Source organism: Budorcas taxicolor, chromosome 9 (assembly GCF_023091745.1).
Source record: "Budorcas taxicolor isolate Tak-1 chromosome 9, Takin1.1, whole genome shotgun sequence".
NCBI classification, from domain to species: Eukaryota; Metazoa; Chordata; class Mammalia; order Artiodactyla; family Bovidae; genus Budorcas; species Budorcas taxicolor.
The window spans coordinates 44,196,028-44,220,189 of NC_068918.1; the positions used below are offsets into that span (position 1 = coordinate 44,196,028).

At 39.9% G+C, this 24,162-nt stretch overlaps 1 protein-coding gene and 1 pseudogene across 1 annotated transcript in view; one reads left to right on the forward strand and one right to left on the reverse strand.

Annotated features, from left to right (window-relative positions):
- KLHL32 (kelch like family member 32) overlaps window positions 1-24,162 on the reverse strand; it is a 179,224-nt gene that overhangs the window by 30,327 nt on the left and 124,735 nt on the right. Inside the window, exon 6 of the mRNA XM_052645838.1 lies at window positions 1,111-1,837. Within this exon, the coding sequence (XP_052501798.1) occupies window positions 1,111-1,837 (727 nt within the window). The remainder of the gene's footprint in view (window positions 1-1,110; window positions 1,838-24,162) is intronic.
- LOC128053605 (uncharacterized) lies at window positions 9,213-9,317 on the forward strand (annotated as a pseudogene).

The following is a 24,162-nucleotide window of genomic DNA, read 5'->3' on the forward strand; positions in this document are numbered from 1 at the left end:
AAACTAGAGAAGGTTACTGAAGGAAACTGAGTAGTTTTCACTAGTGTACTTAAAAGTGATTATTTCTTCCAAGTACAAATATCTCTAAGTTACTCTTAGTATTTATTTGATTTGACTATTCTTCTTTGTCCTTGACACAGAAACCTAAGTTCCATTTGGGTCATAAAATGAGTATCCTCCAACTGAGAGGAGATGCAACTTTCTTCCCTAATATGCAAACCTTTCAAAGGAGTACATATGAGGTTATTTTCAACAACAGGATTGGAAACACAAGTTGATAATGTGATGTTAATAATACATGCCTCACAGGTTCCTTCTGTAGCAATGCAAAGGCAGACATGAGAAGCTAGAAGTGGCATGTGGGTATGAATGAGCCAAGACTGGCCCCGAGCAGGTACCTGCTGAAGCTGGGTTACAGGAGCATGGGATTCATTATATTAGTATCTCTCCTTCTTTAATAATCAAAAGCCTCCCCCCCCCAAAAAAAAAATACAAAAAAAAGTAAAATAATCAAAACCCCCAAATAATTAGGAAGAATGGGAAAGTAAACAGGAATAAAGGACTGGGATGGCATGAAAAACTATAATTCACAAATAAAAGGAAAATGTTATTTTAGCCAATAATTTAAACCTCTTCCCTCAATGCAAGCAATGGTTCTGACCTGGATTTATTCCCACTGTTATACCCATCCATATGGATTAACTGGGCTTGTCTTCACCTGCCCTGTCTTTGATAGAATGGCTCCTACTCAGCCCAAGGTGAAAGGAAAAGCAAAGGACCACAAGGAGTGCGATACAATCCATGAAGATGAAAAGCTGACAATCTAAACAATATAAGGTGTGGTAGAAAAAGAGCGGTAATGGGCCATTAATTTCCATTTTTGAAATTTTACCCCACTAATCACTGAGAAAGTCACAGAAATGTCCATTACTTCCCCTTACACTGCTCTCTATAGAAACAGGTGCCCAGTAAATGAATGTAAATTAGCTAAACTGGCATCCTTGGCTGAATTGTTCACAGACCCAAGTGGCCACAACTACCAAAGCCTGACTTTTCAATTTATGAATGAAAGTGTTTTGTAATAAATCCAATCCATGAAGCTTGTTCTACCTGATATCCACAGAAGACCATCAGCCACATATCCAGCGTGACAGGACAGGGACCGGTCGAAGGACTGGACAAAAGTCCACTTGTTCTTCTTGGGGCAGTATCGCTCCACGGTAGGCAGGACCTGACGCAGTTCATTTCTGCCCCCGACAGCATAGAGGTATTCATCCATGGCCCCCAGCACAAAATGCTCCCGGCAGTTTTTCATGGGTGCTATCTCTGCCCAGGAGTTACTGCGGGGGTCGTAGCGACAGGCAGTCCTCACAGCACACGTCCGACCACTGGCATGCTCAACTTCCCCTCCTGCTACAAACAGGAAGTCCCCCATGACTGCCACACAGTGGTGGCTCCTGCCCACGGGCATGGGAGCCAGCTCACTCCAGTTGGCCACGGCAGCGATGAGCGCATTCTCCTGATCCACGGGGTTGAAGTACCGGAGTTCCTTGACTTTACAGACCTCACGCTTCTTCCCACCAATGATGTACAGGGTATCCGACTGGAACCGCGGTTTGGTCCTGCGAGTCTGCCACACGGGCTGTGCGTAGATGCTCTGGTGGTATTCCAGGGCCTCGTTGACCAGAGCTGTTGCCGTCTCGCTTGCCTGGACCAGGGGGTGGGACAGGGCAACGGTGTGGAGCGTATCCACGTCCATGAGGCCAAAGCGGATATACTGCAGGAGCTCATCCAAGTACTGGTAATGGCAGCTGTGTTCCAACCACCTCACGGCTAGCTGAAACAGAGGCAGGGAGGCGGAGAGAGCACAGAGGTTAAGAGCGAGCCAAAGCAAGGGGGCGCACAGGCCTTGCCATGTATTCTTTCAGACACTTCATAATTTACTAGTTTTCCTTACAAACCATGTACCACTCAAATATTGCGATACCCAGTTGAGGGATATTTTTTTTCCCTTTCTGCATCAGCAGAGACACAAAAGAACTCAAAACACTGTTGGCGAGATTAGGAACAATGCCAAGTAAAATTGACAAGACTTAAAGTACCACTTGGGGTGAACCATAATTACTTTTCAAAAAATGAGAATATGGTGGTTCAACAGGCTGTTCTCTTGGGTTTTAGGCATAAGAGGCTTGGTGCCCCCACCTCCACCAGGAAGTGTCAACAGTGAACTGTGTCATCAGTATAAGCAACATATGTCAACCAGTCAAGGTGCTGTATCAATACGAGAAACGTGAGAAAATATGTGAGCATCTGAGCCCAGAGGGTGTACTTGAGAGAAAATCAATATGACACTAGTAGCATGATTTTAAAAGAAAAAGGACTTTCCCCCTGCTCCTTTGGTAGGGTATCAGTCAGGAAACAAGAGAAGAAAAAGAAAGATTGCAATCTACCCATTTTATTTTTTCTCAATTAGTTTTCATTTTGAAGACAGTTGTTGTTTGCACTGTGAGATACAGCAATTTGATAGAGCTATTTTCATAAAAACAGGATATAGAGGAAATTATCTGTGTATTATGGACACAAGAGCAGAATTTAATCCTAGCCTTTTTGTTTAGGTCTAGAAATCTTTCAAGAAGGAAAAGGTAAAAACTTTTGGCTACAGAAAAATAGAATTTCTTTAAAGCAGGTGCATTAAGTCATAAATAACAAAATTGAAGAATAGTTTAGAAAACAATAGCAATAAAAAGTCAATTCATGATATGGAGCACTTTAAGTTAATCAATGTGACTTAATATTTAAGTTTGGCAAAGCTTTCCAAACACCAGCATAAAGAAGTATATCTAATAATTTCAGTCAACATATTTGATAGAAACCCAAGTCTCCCGCATTGCAGGCGGATCCTTTACCAGCTGAGGCACAGGGAAGCCCTTTATTCTTAATAGTACCTATGTCAAACTAGATCGCCTAAGCAATATAAATGTGGACCTGAAAGAATTAGCATAAAAAAATAAATAGAATACTGAATAATTTTGCTGTGTTTTACTTGCTTTCTGACCAATGGAACCGGGGTTCTGGGCTTCCTTTTTCTGCTGATTCACTGCACTAGAGGAAAAAATGCCTGCAGAGACAGAAGGAAATGTCGTGGCCTCAGACCATACTCCCTGACAAACATGAGCTGGGTTTTCATCCTGGTGAAAAGGATTGCTAAACTCTCTGAAGCATTAGATAATTTCTGACTTGTATCCATTTGACAAACCGCTCCAAGAGGGAAGGCATATTGTGGGCATGTCTTTTTAGTTTCCAGATGAAGGGAATGTAGCCAGTGAATCCAATATATGCTAAATTGCATCTCTTAATGAATGAGTGAAGAGAAATGGAAAAAGAATGTCATTGGGTACCAGGCAGCCTACAGATGCCACACAGGCAGACACCATGGAGGGCAGATGAGTGACACTCTTTAGCTGTTTTTCCAGAAACTAGTTTTTTTTTTTTTAATTTAAATAAGATACTAGCCTGATGAAAAAAATTACCTGTATACAGTAAGACAGTAATAATCAAAGACAGTGCAGAAGAAACAGGTTACTCATCAATCACCAGGTCTCTGCCAGAAGTGGAGAGTTTTCCCATAAGCAACATCCTGGTTTTCCTCCACCCCAATTTTAGAAATTTCAAGAAATGGGTTCCAATTATTTCCCTGGGGAGATAATTCTACAACTTAATAAATGATTCTCCATTCTTTGTTCCACAGAGCTTTCAAAAGTTTTCAGAGAGAAAGTCATCCCACTGAAGGTCACTCCTGTACCAGGTAAAATTTTCTGAAACTTGATCCTTCATATTGCTCCTAATTTGAGTCATTCCAGCTGGTATTGCTTTGTTTTGTCACAAACTTCTCAGAATCCTTAGAGCCTAATGTTTTTGCATCTTGCACATGGATACTACAGGAAAACAGCTCTGGAGAATTACCAAAGAAATGCTCATGTCTCTATTGCCTCTTTTTATAAGCACAGTGCTGCCCATTTAATTACTTTCCTCCTTCCTCATAAATCAGTTCTTCCCATGCCCTAATCAATCTTCCAGCCCATCTCTTAACACTGTCCAATCTACCTTTTCTTTCTAGTGAACACTGTCACTTACTGTGTGAAAGGAACATAAGCCACAGCCAGGCTCTGCTTTTAAGAAAATTTCTAAGGAAACAAGCGGGCAGCGGAACAGTGACCACTGTGATCTATCACTGATTCATTTCTGGCTTTCTGTCTACTTATCACCCCTTAGGTCACAAATATCATGAGGGTCCACTCTCAACTTCCCCAAATATTACGTATTACAGGAAACTTTATGCACATACATTTATGCACATGCATTTTCTGGGCTCTTTTTCTTACTGCCAATATGTCTAACTTCTCACATTTTTCATATAATTTTCACACATTTATTATTTATAAATATTTTCAGACTACACAGTCATTCATATCTGTTGAGTTTATCTTTTCTCGAGATCAAAGGTAAATATAACTTACAGTTCTGCCAAATTCAAACCAATCTCACCTAGATAGAGTATTACTGACAGATTTAAATCCAGTGCTTCTCAAACCTAACATGTGGCTGAATTACCTGAGGTTTCTGGTCAAAATACAATTTCCGATTCAGTAGGAGGAAGACAAAGACTGCAAGTCCACATTTCTAACCATCTCCCAGGTGATGTGTATGCTGCTAGTCCATGAGCCACATTTTGAGCAGTAAGGTTTTAGACAGAGTCCATCCAGGAGACTGTAAACTGCTGCTGTATTACAGTAAACTAAGTCTGCTGTTTCAAATTTTAAAAGGCTTAAAATCAACTAAAACTTAAGTAGGATGCTCTAATAAAGATACAGGGCATATGTAGCTAATACTATGGGTAAGACAATGTGTTTCCTTTATGGTAAGATATGGGTAAGATCTTACTATGGGCAAGACAGCATACTTTCAGACCCTGGCTCTGTAACTCAGCACCTGATTCTGATGGCATAAAGGAAGCCATACAAACACTCTGCAGTTTGGCTTTTGCAATAATACATAAACAAAAGTAAAAGTGTCGTCGTACTCAGTTTTTACTTTGGTGACAATATAAAAGAGAAAAATCATTGAAACCATGGATAACTCTTACTTATCCAGATAACGGAAGAAATGGCAAAGAAAATCCAGAACAATGGGCTACCTTAAATCACTTCTATACCGTGAACCTCACTGGAGCACTGTTCATTGCCATGCTGAATTGAGGGCAAGGTGGTACACGCAATCCTGGAGCCCATCTGAGAGGTTTAGAATAGAAACTACACTAGCGCTTCCCTGGTGGCTCAGTCAGTAAAAAGTCAGCCTGCAACACAGGAGACCTAGGTTTGATCCGTGGAGAAGGAAATGCAACCCACTCCAGTGTTCTTGCCTGGAGAATCCCAGGGATGGGGAACATCGTGGGCTGCCGTCTGTGAGGTTGCACAGAGTCGGACACGACTGAAGCGACTTAGCAGCAGCAGTATTCTCGCTTGGGAAATCCCATGGACAGATGATCTTGGCAGGCTACAGTCCACGGGCTTGCAGCATCGACATAACTTAGGACTAAGCCACCACCACTAAAAACTATAGTATTCACAGAAGGCTGATTCATCATTGGGCATCATGAAACACAGAGACCACAGGTAGCTCTGTAGTGCATTTTGGGGCTTATATTTGCAAATGTTTATTTAAGGAACTTTTGGCTTTTGGTGATACTACACCTAGAAAGCATAACTCAGGGAAGGTGAAAATCCTATTCTATCTTAGTACTCTGACACACTGACATTCCCATCACCCTAATTTCTAGAACACTTTAATTGGTGGGGGGTGGAGCATATAGTGACAGTTTTCTCTCTCACTTGCTTAGGCAACAAAGACAGCAACAGTGGAAAAGAACACAAGGATTCAGGTTGGGAGGACAGATCAAAGGGTACTTAGGAAATAGGGCATTAGGCAAGGTGTTTCCTAAACCATCTGAAACACAGGGACTACCACCTCCAAAGACCACAGGAGATCTCCCAAGCACCTTGCCTAACCCAATCCATTTCATCTTTCCCTGATGGACAATTGTTTCTTCCTCAAAGGAACATTTGCTACTGCTTATTCCAGTGTCAACATATCTCTCAGTTTCTTGATAAAAACAATGTCTAGCACATAGTAGGCTACACATATTTGGTGCATAATGGAAAATTCTTTATAACTATTCCTAGGCTAATTCTCACATTTCTTTTGAACCAATGACATCAGATTCTGTATATATTCACATCTGTCTAGCTACAGGCTTTCCCAGTGGCTCAGATGGTAAAGAATCCTCCTGCAATGTGGGAGACCTGGGTTTGATCCCTGGGTTGGGAAGATGCCCTGGAGGAGGGCATGGCAACCCACCCCAGTATTCTTGCCTGGAGAATCCCCATGGACAGAGGAGCCTGGAGGGCTACAGTCTATGGGGTTGCAAAGAGTCAGACATGACTGATCTATCTATCACAGGCTTCAATTTCCTATTTCATTTATCTTAACTTTGTGGTTTTCCTATAAAGCCCTTATAAGCTCTCAAACAAGGCAGCATACACTGCACTGGACTTATTTATATATGGTCCTCGTTTTACTCCCTCCACGATGGGTGCTGGCCACCTCTATTTGAAATTATTAGCAATGCAATGCACATTATAGTAAGCTAATCCCTCAAATAAATTGTAAAATATCAGGGCAAGAAGAAACTTTTGAGTACGTTTGGTTCAAACTTCTAAATCTTATAAAGAGAAATCAAATCCGGACAAGTTATTATGACATACTCTAAGTCATGCAGCTGATTAATGGAAAAGCTGGAATCAGAAATGCCATTTTCAAATTATAAATATGTTCTTATATCATATAATCATTATTTGTCCATCAAAAATTATTTTAAGATAGAATCCAGGCACTCAAACCAAACCCAACTTCCATATTGTCTAAATTATAAAAAAAAAATCTGTTTTTTAAAAAATGCATGCTTTGCTTTAGATAAGTGAAAATGTTTTTCAATGACTCTTATTTATGGATTATTTCTGCATAAAAACCATGATTTAATGGTGCCAATTATAGAGTTTGTAAGTAAAGAACAAGTCTTTAGAGGAATAGGCTCCTCTGAGTATTGAACTTCTGTCTCACTTTTTAATGGGAATATATATTTAAATTCTAGGCTATCCCCTGTTAACTAAACCTGGCTCAAAAATATATGGAAAATAGTCCCCTCCTTTTAGTTTTCTCAATGTATCCCCACTGATTGCTATTCTATGAATAGAATATATAATACTAAATATAAAAGTATATAATTTAAATTATGCAAAATTTTCTGATTCAATTAAAGTATGCAACCTATTTAGATGTATTTCACAAATATGTGAAATATATGAACGAAGGTCACATTCCTAACATGATAAGCCCTCAAGATGTGATCCAAATTCCTTTACTGTTTCTCCAACACTCTGAGATAGAAGCTGCTGTTTTAAAATATAAAATTCCTGATCCTTTGAAAGAAGTTGCTGTTTTGAAATCTATCTCTGCTTATATATGTCCACAAGTATGTGTACTGCCCAACATGACCCCCAAAGCAATAAGAAATTTTATATTCACAGATTCTCTGGAAAATATATGAATTAGGAAGTTATCCCAAATCCAAGAATACACATCAATGCGCTCTTCCATAAAATCGCCTTTATATCTTGCAAATATATATATTAAAATGACCTTTACAAAGCAGTTCTCATCAGATGAGTGATAGAGTATTTTTCACCAACACTAACAAAAGATAAAGCCCTGTTGAAAGCAGTAACTCTTTCTTTCTCTTGGTTCACAAGTATTCTTTTTCACTGAGGAGGATGTTCTCATCACAGAATTCATCAGCTAAAGCTGAGTAAGCAAGAAGCGGCGTTTTTGCCCACAGCCTGGCTCAACCCCCTTGGCCTGGGGCAGCTATAATTACTCTCATATTCTAAAACTTGGTTGCAAACTGAGACCTGCCTTTTGCAGGCGCCCTGCTGTGAAGGCACAAGAGTCTATATCCTTGCCAGTCCTGTCATCTTACTGACACAAGCCAGGGCACCCATCTCCCCTCCGTGACCGACAGGCAGCACAAATTCCACATGCCTGCAAATTCAGAAGGGAACAAAGGAAAGGCATAAGAGCAAGTCAGCAACCTCCTGGCATTCCTGAAGCTCCACCAACAAACCTGGCATGTTAAAAGAGTGCTTGGGACACAAGGAGTGGGGGGGCGGAGCATGTGTTAATGGAATGAGTGACAATGCACAAAGAGAAGTGTCCCCTTCTAAGCAGAGGCTCAAGGATGCTCACCATCTTCTAATACATGGCCTCAAAGGGAGGCTGCACTGAGTATTATATATGTTGTGTTCAGGTACACTAACTCATATGTTATTTTATAATGCCTTAAATTTCAATAAACTTTAAACACTTTAGCAAGATACCCTTTAAATACTATACACAGATTCTTCAGATGAAAAATGTGGAAAGTTTCCCATGTGCAAGTGAACAGGTGATGAGATTTGCCATGTTTGACTACACAGAAGCTCATTTATTTAATATGAGTCATGTTAAAGCTCTACATGGTGACATACTGCATCAGAATAATGACTGACATAGAGCAAAGTTCATATTAATAAGTAAACGCACACAATTTTACAGCTTTATTCTCCCCTTTGAGATGAAATGAAAGATTTCTGTTCAAAATGGCAACAATCTTATCCAAAAGCAGCAGAAACTAGGGACATAAGATCACAGTGCATTGCTCCACCAGAACAATGAAAATGTTACGATGGAGGAATATTAAAAATTACAACAGTGCTCACTCGAGTGCTATAATTAAAACTGTGTCAACATTTTGCTTGTAAAACGGTTTTCAAGGGAGGTTGTACATTAACCATTACAGCTGACTACAGACTTATATATGACACATAGGCTATTTTTTCCTCTGAGAAATATATTTCAGTTGAATCAAAACTGATGAGGTCCCAGGTTCATATACTGTCAGAAAGAAAAAAAAAAGACCTGACAGATTTTAAATAGAATATTCAGCTTAGCAGGTATGGTAATAACACATATTCTTTCATTGTTCATTTAAAACTTTATGAAGTTGAAAGATTGACAAATGCTCTTATGTTCACCTTTAGCAAAAATTTTGTGCTTGATAATACTTTAGCTTCTCTTCAGATCATATATGTCTTTTGCCTTTTACTAAAGATATCCGTGGAAAAGAACAGTTATAAGGAGTTTTTTTAGGGACTTAAAAAAGTCATGATGTATACAACTTACCCTCAAATGGCTCAGAAGAAAAGCACCCATGTGTGTTCTCTCCCTCTCTGCCTAAATAGCTATTCTCCTACTAGATATTTATAGAGAGATAGATATCTAGAGATGGAGGCAGGGAACATATGATAAAGCAAATGAAGTAATTCGCTCAGAAATGAGCAAATCATATGGGTGCTCTTTACTATTCTTATTCTTGCAACTTTTCTGTAAGTTAGAAATTATTTTGAAACAGAAAATTGAAAGAACAAAAAAAGTGCCTGTTAACCATCTTTAATACACATTTTGCTCAAAAAATACATACTGCCAAGCATCAAAAGCAAGAGCCCTTGCAACCAAGGATGTCTCCCATAGACTGATAAACACACAGGACTGGAGGAACCACAGGAAAAGTGCCCTGAGGCCTGCCCCATTTAAGTTCCAGGAATTTGTGAGGGCAAACACAAGGACTTGAGTTGTCCTTTGGTTCAGTCTTCCAACACAAGGCAGTTTTTAAAAAGGTAAATTATATATCAAGAAAAAACAGAAGTAGGAAAAAGAGATGACATTAGTATACCATGATATCTTTTACGTCTATAAGAACTGGCCACCAATTTGAGCTGATCTTTGAAAAGTCAATATAAAGAACAGCAAGAGTCCATGACCAACTGGAGCAGTCATTTGGCATCTCATCTGTAGAATGAGTGAGTTGATGCAAGAGTCTCTTTATCTCTGGGATATATGTCACTTACAGATCCACCAAAAAGTAATATTTTAAAGTAGAATCCTCAAATACACACTAATATATGTAAAACAACTAACAAGGACCTACACTATAGGATAGAGAACTATATTCAATTAAAAAAAAAAACCTAAAAGGGAAAAGAATCTGGAAAAAGAATGTGGTTTTTTACAGTCACTAGGTCATGCCTGACTCTTAGATCCTGTGAACTACAGCACACCAGGCTTCCCTGTTCTTCATTATCTCCCTGAGTTTGCTCAAACTCATTTCCCTTGAGTCGGTGATGCCATCCAACCATCTCATCCTCTGTCACCCCCTTCTCCTCTTGCCCTCAATCTTTCCCCACATCAAGGTCTTTTCCAATGAGTTGGCTCTTCACATCAGGTGGCCAAAGTATTGGAACCTCAGCTTCAGCATCAGTGCTTCCAATGAATATTCAGGATTGATTTCCTTTAGGACTGACTAGTTTGATCTCCTTGCTGTCTAAGGGACTCTCAAGAGTCTTCTCCAGCACCACAGTTTGAACCCATCAATTCTTCAGTGCTCAGCTTTCTTTATAGTCCAACTCTCACATGCATACATGACGACTGGAAAAACCACAGCTTAGACTACATGGACCTCGGTTGGCAAAGTGATGTCTCTGCTTTTAATACACTGTCTAGGTTTATCATAGCTCTTCTTTCAAGGAGCAAGCAGCTTTCAATTTCATGGCTATAGTCACAGTGACTTTGGAGCCCAAGAAAAAAATCTGTCACTGTTTCCACTTTTTCCCCATCTATTTGCCATGAAGTGATGGGACTGGATGCCATGATCTTCATTTTTTGAATGATGAATTTTAAGCCAGATTTTCATCCTCATCAAGAGGCTCTTTAGTTCCCCTTCACTTTCTGCCATTAGAGTGGTATCATCTGCACCTGAGGTTGTTATTTTTCCCAGCAATCTTGATTTCAGCTTGTGGGTATATATATGTGTGTGTCTGTGTCTGTGTGTGTATATATATATATCTGAATGACTTTGCTGTACAAGTGGAAGTAACACAGCACTGTAAATCAACTGTACTTAAAAAATAATAATGAATTGTTTTTATTTCCCAAACAAGGGAAAGGAACTAGTTAACCAAATCCAGCACAAAGAGTCCCAGGCAGGATAAACCCAAGGAGGAGCACCCCAAGGCACACAGTAATCAAAGTGACAAAAATTAGAGACAAAGATAAAATATTAAAAGCAACAAGGGAAACAAAGACAAATAACATACAAGGGAAATCCCACAAGGTTATCAGCCAATTTCTCAACAGAAACTCTACAAGCCAGAAGGTAATGGCACAATATATTCCAAGTGATGAAAGGGAAGAACCTACAACCAAGAATTCTCTGTCCAGCAAGACCTTCAATCAGATTTGATAGGGAAATCAAAAGCTTTCCAAACAAGCAAAAGCTAAGAGAATGCAGCACCGCTAAATCAGTTTTACAACAAACACTAAAGGAACTTCTCTATAGTCAGTAAACTTGCCAAGAGAAGGAAAAGATCTACAAAAATAAACCAAAAACAATAAACAAAATGATAATAGGATCATACATACCGATAATTACCTTAACTGTAAATGGATTAAATACACCAACCAAAAGACATAGACTGGATGGGTGATAAGAAAGCTGGAGTAGCAATACTCATATCAGCCAAAATAGACTTTAAAACAAAGACTGTTATGAGACAAAGAAGGACACTACATAATAATCAAGGGTTCAATCCAAGAAGAAGATATAACAATTATAAATCTATATGCAACCAACAATAGGAGCACCTCAATATGTAAGGCAAATACCAACAAAATAATAACATTTTTAATTAAAATTTTGAAAACTTAAAAACATAAAGTAGAACCCTCCAAAATTTCTACAGGTAGGAAAGACAATCAAAGCTAATCACTGTGTCTAGTATCCAAGCCACAGATTTCCATAGCACAAATAGTTTTTATAAATATCTTCTCGGAACAACAAAGCGATGGCTTTTGTCTATAATTCTGAACTCACCAGAAACATACACCTGTGTACGGCAGGTGAAAGTGCATGTGTACACAGGCCCACACAGAAAGAAAATGATCTCAGCCAAAGAACACACATTTCAAACTTGTAAGGCGACTGTTTCAAGGTGTTATTTATTTAAAATCCCAGAATGAGATTTTATTTAGAAATGAAAATATTTAAGAAACTAGTCATGTAAAGTTTTACTCCAGGAGAGGCTTTAAATACACCATCCCCATATCTAGAATATACAAAGCTTTTTAGGTGGGAAGAATGTCCCTCAGGACTATAAAGACGATCAACATCACTGATGTAGGAAAAATGAAACCCACTCCTGGTCTATTCACACTTAGCAGAATATAAGTACATTCAGAAATAACATCTTTTACTTGACTTAAATAGTCTAATAATGGTCTGAGCCAAAAGGTAATACTCATCCATTAACTGCTGATGGCATCAGAGTATCACCTGATGCTAAATTGATGGGTGAGACTTCTAAGTAAGATATTAGTGATGCACATTTATATATAAGTAAGATACAATGTCCTTCTGGAAATAAAAGGGATACTGCATGTGGTGGTGAGATATTAAGCTTATATTGTCAGAACAACACGGGATAATCAGAGAAAACCAACTTGGTCAAAGAAGAAAATCCTACGGTATCCCACTGGCAACAGGGAGCAGAAGTGACCCTCCCTGGGTCACACCATTTCACATTATCCCCCAGGTATTGCAGGCAATGAGGGTGCATTATCAGGGTGAAGTCAACTGAAAGGACAGGGAAACTTTGATGCTTTTTTTCTGCCGCTAACTGGTACATGCCCATGGAGGTGAATGTGACACAATGAAAAGGATAAAAGGCTTCTTAACATATCTGAGTGTTTATGAAAAACATAAATATACTGAGCCTAGGTTTCATCATCTGTAAAACAAAGATGATGTTATTACGTCACAGTGTCTGCATAGGACTGAATGGGATGACATGTGAAAATGCTTGGAAAACTATGACATTTAGACAATAAACAGAATTATTATGATGGCAATGAGCCACCAAGAGATGGAGCTAATTCTCAATTCAATTATCCTTCTGAATTCATGTTAAAGCCAGCATATTCAGACAATTTTTACATAAAACAATGTCGTGCAATATTGACATAAATTTTGAGAGATCCCTAGAGATGATAAGGAATTTGCTACACTATTAAAATACTTCATGTTATAAAATGATAGTAAAATCACAGCAGAGAATCTGTTGCAGATTAAAATCTAAAGCCCTTAAGATGAGCCTATTTCTACACCAATGAATTCAGTAATTGTAACCCAGTAATTAAAGATACAGGATTTTTGTTAAATTTCAAGTAAGAGAAAAACGAATGAGGGGTGAACAAATGAATGAAAAGAGAGACACAGACATAAACTTGGTTGTCTCTGCATAACAGTCAGGATATATTCACTTTCTTTACTTGGTTTAAATGTCCCATTAAAAATATTTGAATTCAAGTCCATCAGTTCCCTTAAATCTCAACTCAGTTAACTTAGTGCAAGGAAATTATATGCATACACTAAGCTATCTGACTTGAGAAAACTAATAATGATTGATTAAGTTGATTACTTTCTTCTTCTTTTGGCTCTGGGGTAAATGATATAATCACGAATCTTTTAGTATTTTTATTCATCCATTCCTCAATTTATTTTTTTTTAATTTGTATTTCTTTTACGATAAACCAAGAATGGTTTTTCCAGTAGTCATGTATGGATGTGAGAGTTGGACTGTGAAGAAGGCTAAGTGCCGAAGAATTGATGCTTTTGAACTGTGGTGTTGGAGAAGACTCTTGAGGGTCCCTTGGACTGCAAGGAGATCCAACCAGTCCATTCTGAAGATCAACCCTGGGATTTCTTTGGAAGGAATGATGCTAAAGCTGAAACTCCAGTTTGGCCACCTCATGAGAAGAGTTGACTCATTGGAAAAGACTCTGATGCTGGGAGGGATTGGGGGCAGGAGGAGAAGGGGACGACAGAGGATGAGATGGCTGGATGGCATCACTGACTCGATGGATGCGAGTCTGAGTGAACTCCGGGAGTTGGTGATGGACAGGGAGGCCTGGCGTACTGCGATTCATGGGGTTGCAAAGAGTCAGACACGACTGAGCGACTGAACTGAACTGAAACCAAGAATTCTCTTACTTTATTTTCTTTTGACTACACTGTGAAGTCTGTGGGATATTAGTTCTCCAACTAGGAATTATACCTGCACCCTGTGCACTGGTTTAACCACTGGACCACCAGGGAAGTCCCTTCAATTTCTTATTGAGTGTCCATTATGTGCCAGGAACTTAGCCAGTGAGAAAGAAATTCTCACTCTCTCTCTCTACATATATATATATACACACACAGTCTTATTTGCCATTCAGTTCCAAGTTCTGTTAGTACCATATAACTCAAGCCTTGCTCTTGACCTCAAGTGTCTTAACGTACCTGTAAAATATACTCAGGGAGTATGGAATCAGGGGAAGAAAAATCCTACAGTTTTAGAAGCTTCAGTCTATTGTAGGCAGATTTGCAGACACAAGCAAAACCCATATTTTAATGTTGCCATGTCCCTTATGGGTGTTGTAAATATTGCTGGTACATTTATACATTTTAAAGTTTGTTTTATTTTGTTTTAAAGCTGTTTAATTTGTAAACATGCCCTGGAGCATCCTGAGAGCATCAAGCCTTTGAATATTTCTTTATGAACTGATTCAATAATAATGAATCAATTACAGGTTCACTGGCACATACACTCTCCACCTGAAATGAAAACTTGAATGACCAAAAGGAGCTCACAGGCTTAAGCAGCTGCCCCAGGTCACAGACACAGAGACAGTCAAATCCCTCAAATAAGGGTACCGTGATGAATTAGATGTTCAGGAAGTACCTAAGCTGCAGGTAAGGGTTAATGTTGGCAGCCTCCAAAGAAAAAGAAAAGAATCCTCAAAGGTTACTTTAAACATTAATTTGGAGCTAAGAGTACAGTGATTGGAGTCAGGAACTCACTATCTGGAGCACATGACTAAACATAGTCAGGGGCCAGCCTCTATTATCAGGGGATGGAGCTGGTGGGCTGGGGTACTAGGGCCTACACTCAGTAAGTTGCAAAGAACACACATAGATGCCATGCTGACCACTAAACCACCTTCACCATGGGAATTCCAGCCTGGCTACTAATGTGTGAAAAAGATACTTCACACTGCATTTTTCACCTTCATTTCATCACAGTATAAATAATGAGGAACATAGAATCCTCTATTCATACCCTGAAGCACCTTTGAATATAATATAAAAGTGATATTTTTGTCAAAAAAGATACACTCTTTTCAGCACAATTATGATTTTTTTTTGAGTGGGGGAGGTGACTTAGAAAGCCAATATATAATAGCCATGTATGGAAAATGGATAGTTATGTATAGGCGCAACTACGTATAGACGTAGTTACGTAAAGAAGACTGAACGCTGAAGAATTAATGTTTTTGAATTGTGGTGCTGGAGAAGACTCTTGAGAGTCCCTTGGACTGCAAGGAGATCCAACCAGTCAATCCTAAAGGAAATGAATCTTGGATATTTATTGGAAGAACTGATACTGAAGCTGAAGCTCCAATATTTTGGCCACCTAATGCAAAGGCCGATTCATTGGAAAAGACCCAGATGCTGGGAAAGATTGAAGGCAGGAGGAGAGGGTGGCGGAGAATGATACAATTGGATATCATCACCAACTTAATGGACATGAATTTGAGTAAACTCTGGGAGATAGTGAAGGACAGGGAAGCCTGCATGCTGCAGTCCATGGGGTTGCAAAGAGTGGGACATGACTTAGTGACTGAACAGTAACAATGGAAAATGGGTGTGTGGGAAGACAGGCCCAGTGCAGGAGAGCCAGTGGCTTGACAATCTCAGAAAACCTGTGAGGGGGGAGGGGCTGCAGTGGGTGAAGGAAAGAGCACTAGGAGGAATGAACAGTAACTGTTCTCCTGAGAGAAGGAGCAAGTTCCACGCTATCCTGAGAGAAGAAGCATGGCCAGGCGTCCAGAAGGAAATCTGTAAGTTATTTTCTGAAGGAGAAAAAAATCTTTTTTGGTCAGCAAAAAAAAATTTGCTGAAGGAATTACGAGACTGCAATATGAAGAAGTCACAGACCCAAGACATCTTTACCGCATTCAGAGGAGCAACGTATTGAAACAACAAGGGGAACCTCGAAGGTGGAGACGGAAGAGTTGAAGAGGAAACAGAAAGTGGTGCCAGTAACGGAGCCCAGCCCTAGGAGCAGAGGCCAGGAGACAGCAGAGAGAGACACTCTGGGGACCCCGTAATGGGGGACATCACTGCTGAGGGCATGCAGGCTCAAGTGAACAGAGGCACCGTGAGAGCACGGCTCTGGGAATGTGGTGGGGAGCTTATAAGGACACAGAGAAAGTTCTTTATCTTTAGATATTAGTTTCCCACAACAGGTAAAGGGTTCAGCAGGCTGGGGGAAGGTAGAAACACAGGCTTAGACCAAAAATGATTTGAAATAATGTTATACTTCAAAAAAAATTTTTTTTTGCTTAAGTCTCATTAATTTGCAAACAGAATGAATCTAAAAATAAAACATAGATACCACTGTAGCAAGTCATCTTATTTTTTAAATACTAAAAAAGAAAAAACCTCTCTTGATTGACTGAGACTTTTCTCCCCTAATTACCTTTTTATTCTCTGCTGCTGAAATAAAAACAAGACATAACTAATCAGTAATTTTACTAAGCATCCCTGAGGGTGATTTTATCCATGCTATCCAGAGAGCTAAACAAAAGTAATTATTCGTGGTCTAGTGCAATGAAGAATCTAGTTAGACTATATATACATACACGCACGACCCTATTCTCATATATTTTCAAATATTTTAAACAGCACTGTTACTTAAATAAGGGCTGCCTTAAAACAGTAACTGAATTCAGTGACTTAATTCATTTTTTTGAGCCTCTTCACGTGAGACTGAATTATCGCTTAATGATTCCCTTTACCATTCAAAAACGAATAGCTTTTTTTCAAGCAAGAAATAATGTGAAAATAGAACACTTGAAGTAAAATTATAATCATTATGACTCTGTCACTTTAACATCTATACACTTAATTGTTTTACAACTGACATGTAAGAAAAAATGTCCCACAGCTAAGTAGAAACATGCTGCTGAATGTTCACAGTGTGGAAGGGAGGACCCGAAGACAACATAAATGAAAACGCAGAACAGTGATTCTGGCTCTCAGGTCCCTAATCTATGAGACCACTATGCAGAGCCTGGAGACAGAAATGAAGGCCTTCCTTTATTTTTTCTTTTCCTTCATTTTTTGTTTTAAAAGGTGTGCATAAACGAGGACTAAAATGAGCTATGCATTGTAAACACCAGCACTATTAGACGCCTGCATCTTTTTTACCTTATGCTTCAAAAAGCAACAAGATTAGGTGCTCGGATGATACAAATTGAAATTTCGTTGTTCTGTCGACAAATATCTGTCTCCCCAGCTCAACCGTGTCTCCCCAGCTCAACCCCTCCCCTCGTGCTTCTCAAGGAGGCAAAAGGAGTCAGAGGCTGCCCTTGGAAACAAGAATTCATCAGACTGCTGTGAGACATGCTGGTGAGAGAAACATAAGGCGAATGGAGCCTTCAGTTCATATATGCGCCCATTTTGAATTTCCCAGCTTTGCTGGTTGGTGTAACAAGCAGTGCACAACAACTGTGGGAGCTACTGCATTAGCAAGCTGGCCAGAGTACCCCTGTCATTTACACTCCCCCACTGCACAACCAGGATGGGAACATTTGCTCTATTGGAAGGCCGCGATAAGGATGGATTTTTTAAAGTTTCCATTTTTAAGTGAAAATGAAAGAAAAATGCTCTTCTAGATGTGTTGTGCCTTTGAGCTCCATTTGAAAAAAGAAAAAAAAAAAGGCAGAGAAAGCTGCTGTGAAGGTCACTGAGTGAAAGAACTTCCTCGGGGCACAGAATAAATTAAATCCCAAGGAAAAAATAAAATGTGATTTCCAGAGTGTGAGGCACAAACTCCAAATGACAATGATTGACAGCCAAACTATATCCGTGCAATATCCAAGACTGCACGTTCTCATTTACCTCAGTGTAGCCAGCAAGCGCCCATTAAACATCCGTCTGATGCCCAAATTAACCTTCTTGGCAAACTGAAAGAGGCACAAACTATCATAATCAACCTTTCATTATCACAGCAGCCTCTAGTTAAAGGGTCAGAATAATTGTGCCATCAGAGCCTTGATTGTTTTCAATCAACAGACGGCTGGAGTGACAGCTCGGTGATGGAGGGGTCTGATGAAACCGCACCAGGCCTAATCAGAGCAGATGAAAGGAAGGCATGATTGGTGCAAATGAACAGTCGTGCCTCTCCTTTTCATTTACAATCTGAAATTACTCTTAAATTTGTGGGCTTTTTTTTTTCTTCCCTCCCTTATGAGCACCACTGAAAGAATGTTTGACTTATTATGAGTTCTGACAGTGCAGAGTTATAAAACACAGGTAGGGTTATCAGCTGAGGCTTTAAGTGGGTATTCAGCATAATTCTAACAAATTCACTCTTGAAAAGCACAAAATGACTAAAAAGCCTTCCAATGACCTAACCTCTCAGTGCTGTTTGATTAACAGACCCATTTATTCCACTGGCATTCTAAATGATGAGATGATAAAACTGAGGCCAGAAATATCTTGTAAATGTTTTCTCTCAACCCCTCTGCTCTGCTTACTTCAGTACCAGTTTCTCTGCCCCAAATCCTTTACTGAAGATCACCACATTAGGAGCTCAAAGGAGCTCGTCCATCAGAGTGTACAGATCAAATAATGGTGATTTTGAGTTAGGAACACGTAGCTGTACTGGGAGCCACAGGGGTAGGTGGAACCCACCAAACCTATGCTGACATTAAAAAGAATATTTGAGGAAAAGGAATACAAATTTCTGCGACAGGCCAGGTGAAATTCGGCACAAAGAAATTTGAAAAAAAAAATTTGAGGTGATTTTTGCTGCATTCATGTGGCAACTACACAGACTATAGTCATTAATATTCTTAAATAATTTATGATAATAGAATATACACCTGGAGTAGCAAAAGTTAAGTTTTTAACTTCTATCTTCTTCTTTAATCTTGGGATCAACCAGCCAATCATGAGAGTATTATGATTCAGGTCAATAGTGCAGAACAAAGGAAAGCTTTTTAGCTATAAAAATTAATATGTGTGCAATCTGTGATGTGCATATGTGTCTGTCTACCTGCAAGTGTGTTTGTGTGTGTGGTGTGAACCTGACCCCTGTGTGTGTAAAGAGACAAGGGACAGGATAGCTTTTAACCTCTCCACTCAAAACTTTTACATAAAACTTAGGCCATTTTATTTGCTAGACTGTGAGTTGGAATGATAGAATAAGGGTATGTAATAGACAAAGTAAAAAGAATTATTTAAAACAGCCTGGAATTTTCCATGCAATATTTAATCTGCTCATAGTTAGATCTCATTTTATGGGTCAAGTGCTCACCCCAAAAGTATCAAAAATGTACAAAATTTCCATAGTTCTACTTCAGTTCAGCTCAGTTCAGTCGCTCAGTCATGTCTGACTCTTTGCGACCCCATGAATCGCAGCACGCCAGGCCTCCCTGTCCATCACCAACTCCCGGAGTTCACTCAGACTCACGTTCTACTTACATGTATACCTCGAGCAGGATATTGCTAAATTTGCCATCTCAAAGTTTTCTTAGCATCTCAAAGTTTTCATTCTGACTGTTTTTAGGAGACAATTCTTCTAGAAAGATATCTGGCAAATGGTTCAGACACAATTATTTTACAAAACCATCTTCGCTCTCCCACCACTTTCTCAGGCGTCTTACTTGTGGTGTGTGCACAGGGGCCTCCAACAAGCTTTATTAATGACCAGGCTCTGCATCTCCTGAGTGTTCCCTTCTTCTCCCTGAGTAGCATTGGTTTTTAAGGCACAGACTTCCTTCTGCCCAGAAGGTAGTTTGTATATTGGTCAATTAAGAGTGGCTTTGGGGATCTTCCCTAGTGGTCTAGGGGCTAAGACGCCGAGCTCTCAATGGAGGGGACCCGGGTTTGATCCCTGGTTGGGGAACTAGATCCCACAAGCCGTAACCAAGACCCAGAGCAGCCAAACAAACAGATAAATAAAAATATTTTTTAAAAAGAGTGGCTTTGGGACACTGACAGCATGTGGGGTTTAAGAGAGAATTTCCTTAGCTGGTTCACAGACCAGGAGGATGAAAAGCAGGCAGACCTGTGTCAGTGTCTGTTCTAGCCTCTTGAATCCAAGAGGTGTGGAATTCATCGTTTGAAAGCACTACACAGCCCCTCTACGTGGCTTAAATCGTACACGAGATGAGAAGAACAGAAAGATTCTTCAGGAGACCTGGCAACCTGACAAATCAATCCCTTTGTTTACTTTATTATTTACTCTCTGTGTTGGGCTTCACTCCAGAGTATACAGTCCCAGCAGTGAGCAGAATAAGAAATTGCTTACAGCCCTCGGCAGGTTCAATGTCATTCTCACAGCCAAAGAGAGGGATGTCTAAAGTCTATTTGCCTCTTAACTAAGCATTGTCCTTTCTGGATGGAGAATTCTAGTTTTACTTTCAGCTGTGAGTAATTTCCCATTGTGATTGGCTGACTTATAGTCAATTTAGTATAATTAATGCCAAATTACATTGTAATTCACATAGAATTACAAATTAAAAGCTATATTAAGAGCAAATGAATTAATCAAAATTAATGATATTATGCTCACTTGTTTTAAAGTGTTAATAAGATAGGTCCCCCTAAAACGTTTAAACTTTAGTGCACCATCCATCACTACTTCAATTACCTGACTTCCTTGTGTGGCCAGAGGAGCTAGTGTGTGGGCATTTCTCATCAACAAGAACACACACAAAGAAAAGTGCATTCAGCCTCCAGCTGGGCCGGCTCTTTTTAGCTTCTGTTCTTGAAACGTAAGTAGTATCTGTACCACTTACTGAAACTGACTTCCTATAGACAAAGAGGAACAATGCAAAAGCCTGTGCTGTTTATCTTTAGAACTCACCAAAGGTTTTTTACCTAAGAGAATTTTTCTTTCTGGTTATGTTTTTTCTACTGGAATACTGAAATCTGTTTTCATTCCTCCAATGTGGCACCCCAAGCAACAAAGAGGTGGTCCTATTAAAAAGGAGAACCTCAACTATTTATATTTCTGAATACTGCCCATGATTACTATCTTAGAATGGCCACCTTTTCCCTCCAGGTAAGTTGAGATGTTCTTCTTTAGTTTTACTTGTAGCCAGTCCTGGAGGCAGGGGTGAGTGAAGCAGAGTGAAAGGATGTTAGCATTTAAAAATAAATGCCAAAGGTTCCCCAGACATCTCTGGAATATAAACAAACCTAGAGCCTCTGGCTCACTCCATGGCTAAGTTGAGAGCCTCTCCTCTAGAATACCCAGAACAGGCAATCTCTATGATCTGATACGGCCAACTGGCACGAATACCACAGCTAACAGGCACCCAACTGGCCTGGTAAGGATTCCTATAGAAATAGTCTGGCAATGCAGGACACGGGGTACAGGCTCATTTCTACCAGAAAGACATTTAACATTTATCAGTGTTAATAAATTAATATTTTTCTCCCTTTCTCTTAAATCCCATATCTAGGCCATTACCCAGATGTCATTTTCTACTACATAAATTTCTCAATTTTAATATTCAGGTATAAAATGAAGATATCAGGATTAATAATCTCCATCTGATTCATCCTCACTCTCACAACAGTCTGAAGACTTTCCATCACTCAGTCTGCAGGCTGCAACAGAAATAACCATGTTCTGAGTTCTTTTTCACACTGATCGAAATCTCTTGATCAGATTTTAAGTGATCCTCCATTATGGGCTGTCTCTTCCTGCTTTGCACTTTATCACTCTGTACCTCCAAGGAAGGGAAGGTGGTTCCCTACCTCTGCCAGAGTCCTCCATTCACTCCTTCTCATCAAACCATCTACAGCCTCAATTTTCCAGGCTCTGATAAAAGAAAGACCTTCAGTGACATTTTTTTGTATGACTTTTATTAAGAGTCGTTTTTGCAACTCCCCACAAAGCAGCACAACAGGTGAAAGTGAAAACTGGTAATTTATTAGGAAATGTAGACTGCTGGCTCACACATTATAGAGCAATATAGTCGGTTTGACTTTTGAGAAGCTGTATCAGGTACGCTGAGTTTCTGTTTTCATGGTGATTTGGAGTATTTGAAGAGAACACAGTGAGATCTACATTGAAACCATACTGTGAAGGGAGTCAACCACTTGTCCTCTGTGAGTTTTCATTTCCTCACCTGTTAAAATTTGGGTGATAGTTGCCTTATCAACCTTAACAAGGCTGATGGGAGACTTGAATGAAATGATGTGTGTAGAAGTGCTTAAAAAGTAGAAAGCTCTCTAAGGATTGTTAAAATTATTATTGGTGTTATTATTATTGATGAACTTCTGTGCCTGGCCTCGAGGTTTCTACCTCATGTTTAGCATACAGTTTGGGTTTTATTTTTAAATCCCTGATAACCCAGGTAGCAGCAATATGACTGCAGGCTACCAATGCATAAGTAATGTTCTCCAGTCATCTTTTTCCTTCTCACAGCAGCAACAACAAAAATATCAGTCTGGAAACAACATGAATCACAATGAAAATTAGAAGCAGAGAACATAAATATGTCATATCTCATAAATCACCTTGTTGTTCTGTTGTGCTCATTTAAAACAAAATAAAAGGAAGGAAAAAGAAACTATTAACTCATGGGAACAGCAGCACATGAATACAAGTTAGGTCTCCTGTAATTTCTGATAATCACTGCCCTGCACAGCCTCTTGACAATGCACGGCTCTAGCACGGAGGATTAGCTGGAGCAAAAGTCCCTCTGAAATGAATGTGTCGTGCATCTCTCAAAGGCACACAGTCCAGACGAACAACATCAGGACCACTAGTCAAGCTCCTCGGGGGTGAGTCCTCACAGGGAATCAGCCGCATGCAGATCAAGACAAGTGACTGAATACACACTCTGGCCCCTCTGAGCAACAAGACCTGAAATAGCAGAAGCGTTCAGTGTCCAGCTGGGGGCACTCCCAGGATCAAACATCGTCCGGGCACAGCACTATTTGGAATGTCAGTGAACCACTATTTATTCTCAGTGTGCTGCTGCTGCTGCTGCTAAGTCGCTTCAGTTGTGTCCGACTCTGTGCGACCCCGTAGACGGCAGCCCACCAGGCTCCTCCGTCCCTGGGATCCTCCAGGCAAGAACACTGGAGTGGGTCGCCATTTCCTTCTCCAATGCAGGAAAGTGAAAAGTGAAAGGGAAGTCGCTCAGTCGTGTCCGACTCTTTGTGACACCATGGACTGCAGCCTACCAGGCTCTTCCGTCCATGGGATTTTCCAGGCAAGAGTACTGGAGTGGGGTGCCATTGCCTTCTCCGATTCTCAGTGTAACATCTAGTAAAAAGGAAGTGAAGATGCCTGCATCACATTTGTAGGAAAGACTGCAGGTATTTGGGAGGGACTGCCAGAAGCTTCAGGAAGCAAACTGAAAAATGGTGCACATTTAGTTAAGATGCCCAGAAAGGGCCTCTCTGAAAAAATAGAAATGATACATGAATATATGAAATTAAACTGAGGAAAGGTAGCGATATAATGAAAGACTGTAATTAGGGGGTGGGGATAAGAGTTCTCAGGCTACAATATTTTATTTCATTTCCAACTACCAAGTCTAAGAATGAGGACACTACTTATGGAGCTTTTTGATTAAATGGTCACCCATAGTCTAATTTCTTTGAGGCTTGGACTCTACTGCAGTGATTGACTAAGGTTTGCAAACCTGCTTAAGAGAGTACGTACAATGAACAAAAACGAACAATAAGGGACTTCCCTGGTGGCCCAATGGCTGGAATCCACTGCATTCCCAATGCAGGGGGCCTGTGTTCGATTCCCAGGCAGGGAACTAGATCCCACACACCACAACTAAAAAAGATCCCACATGCTGCAACCAAAACCC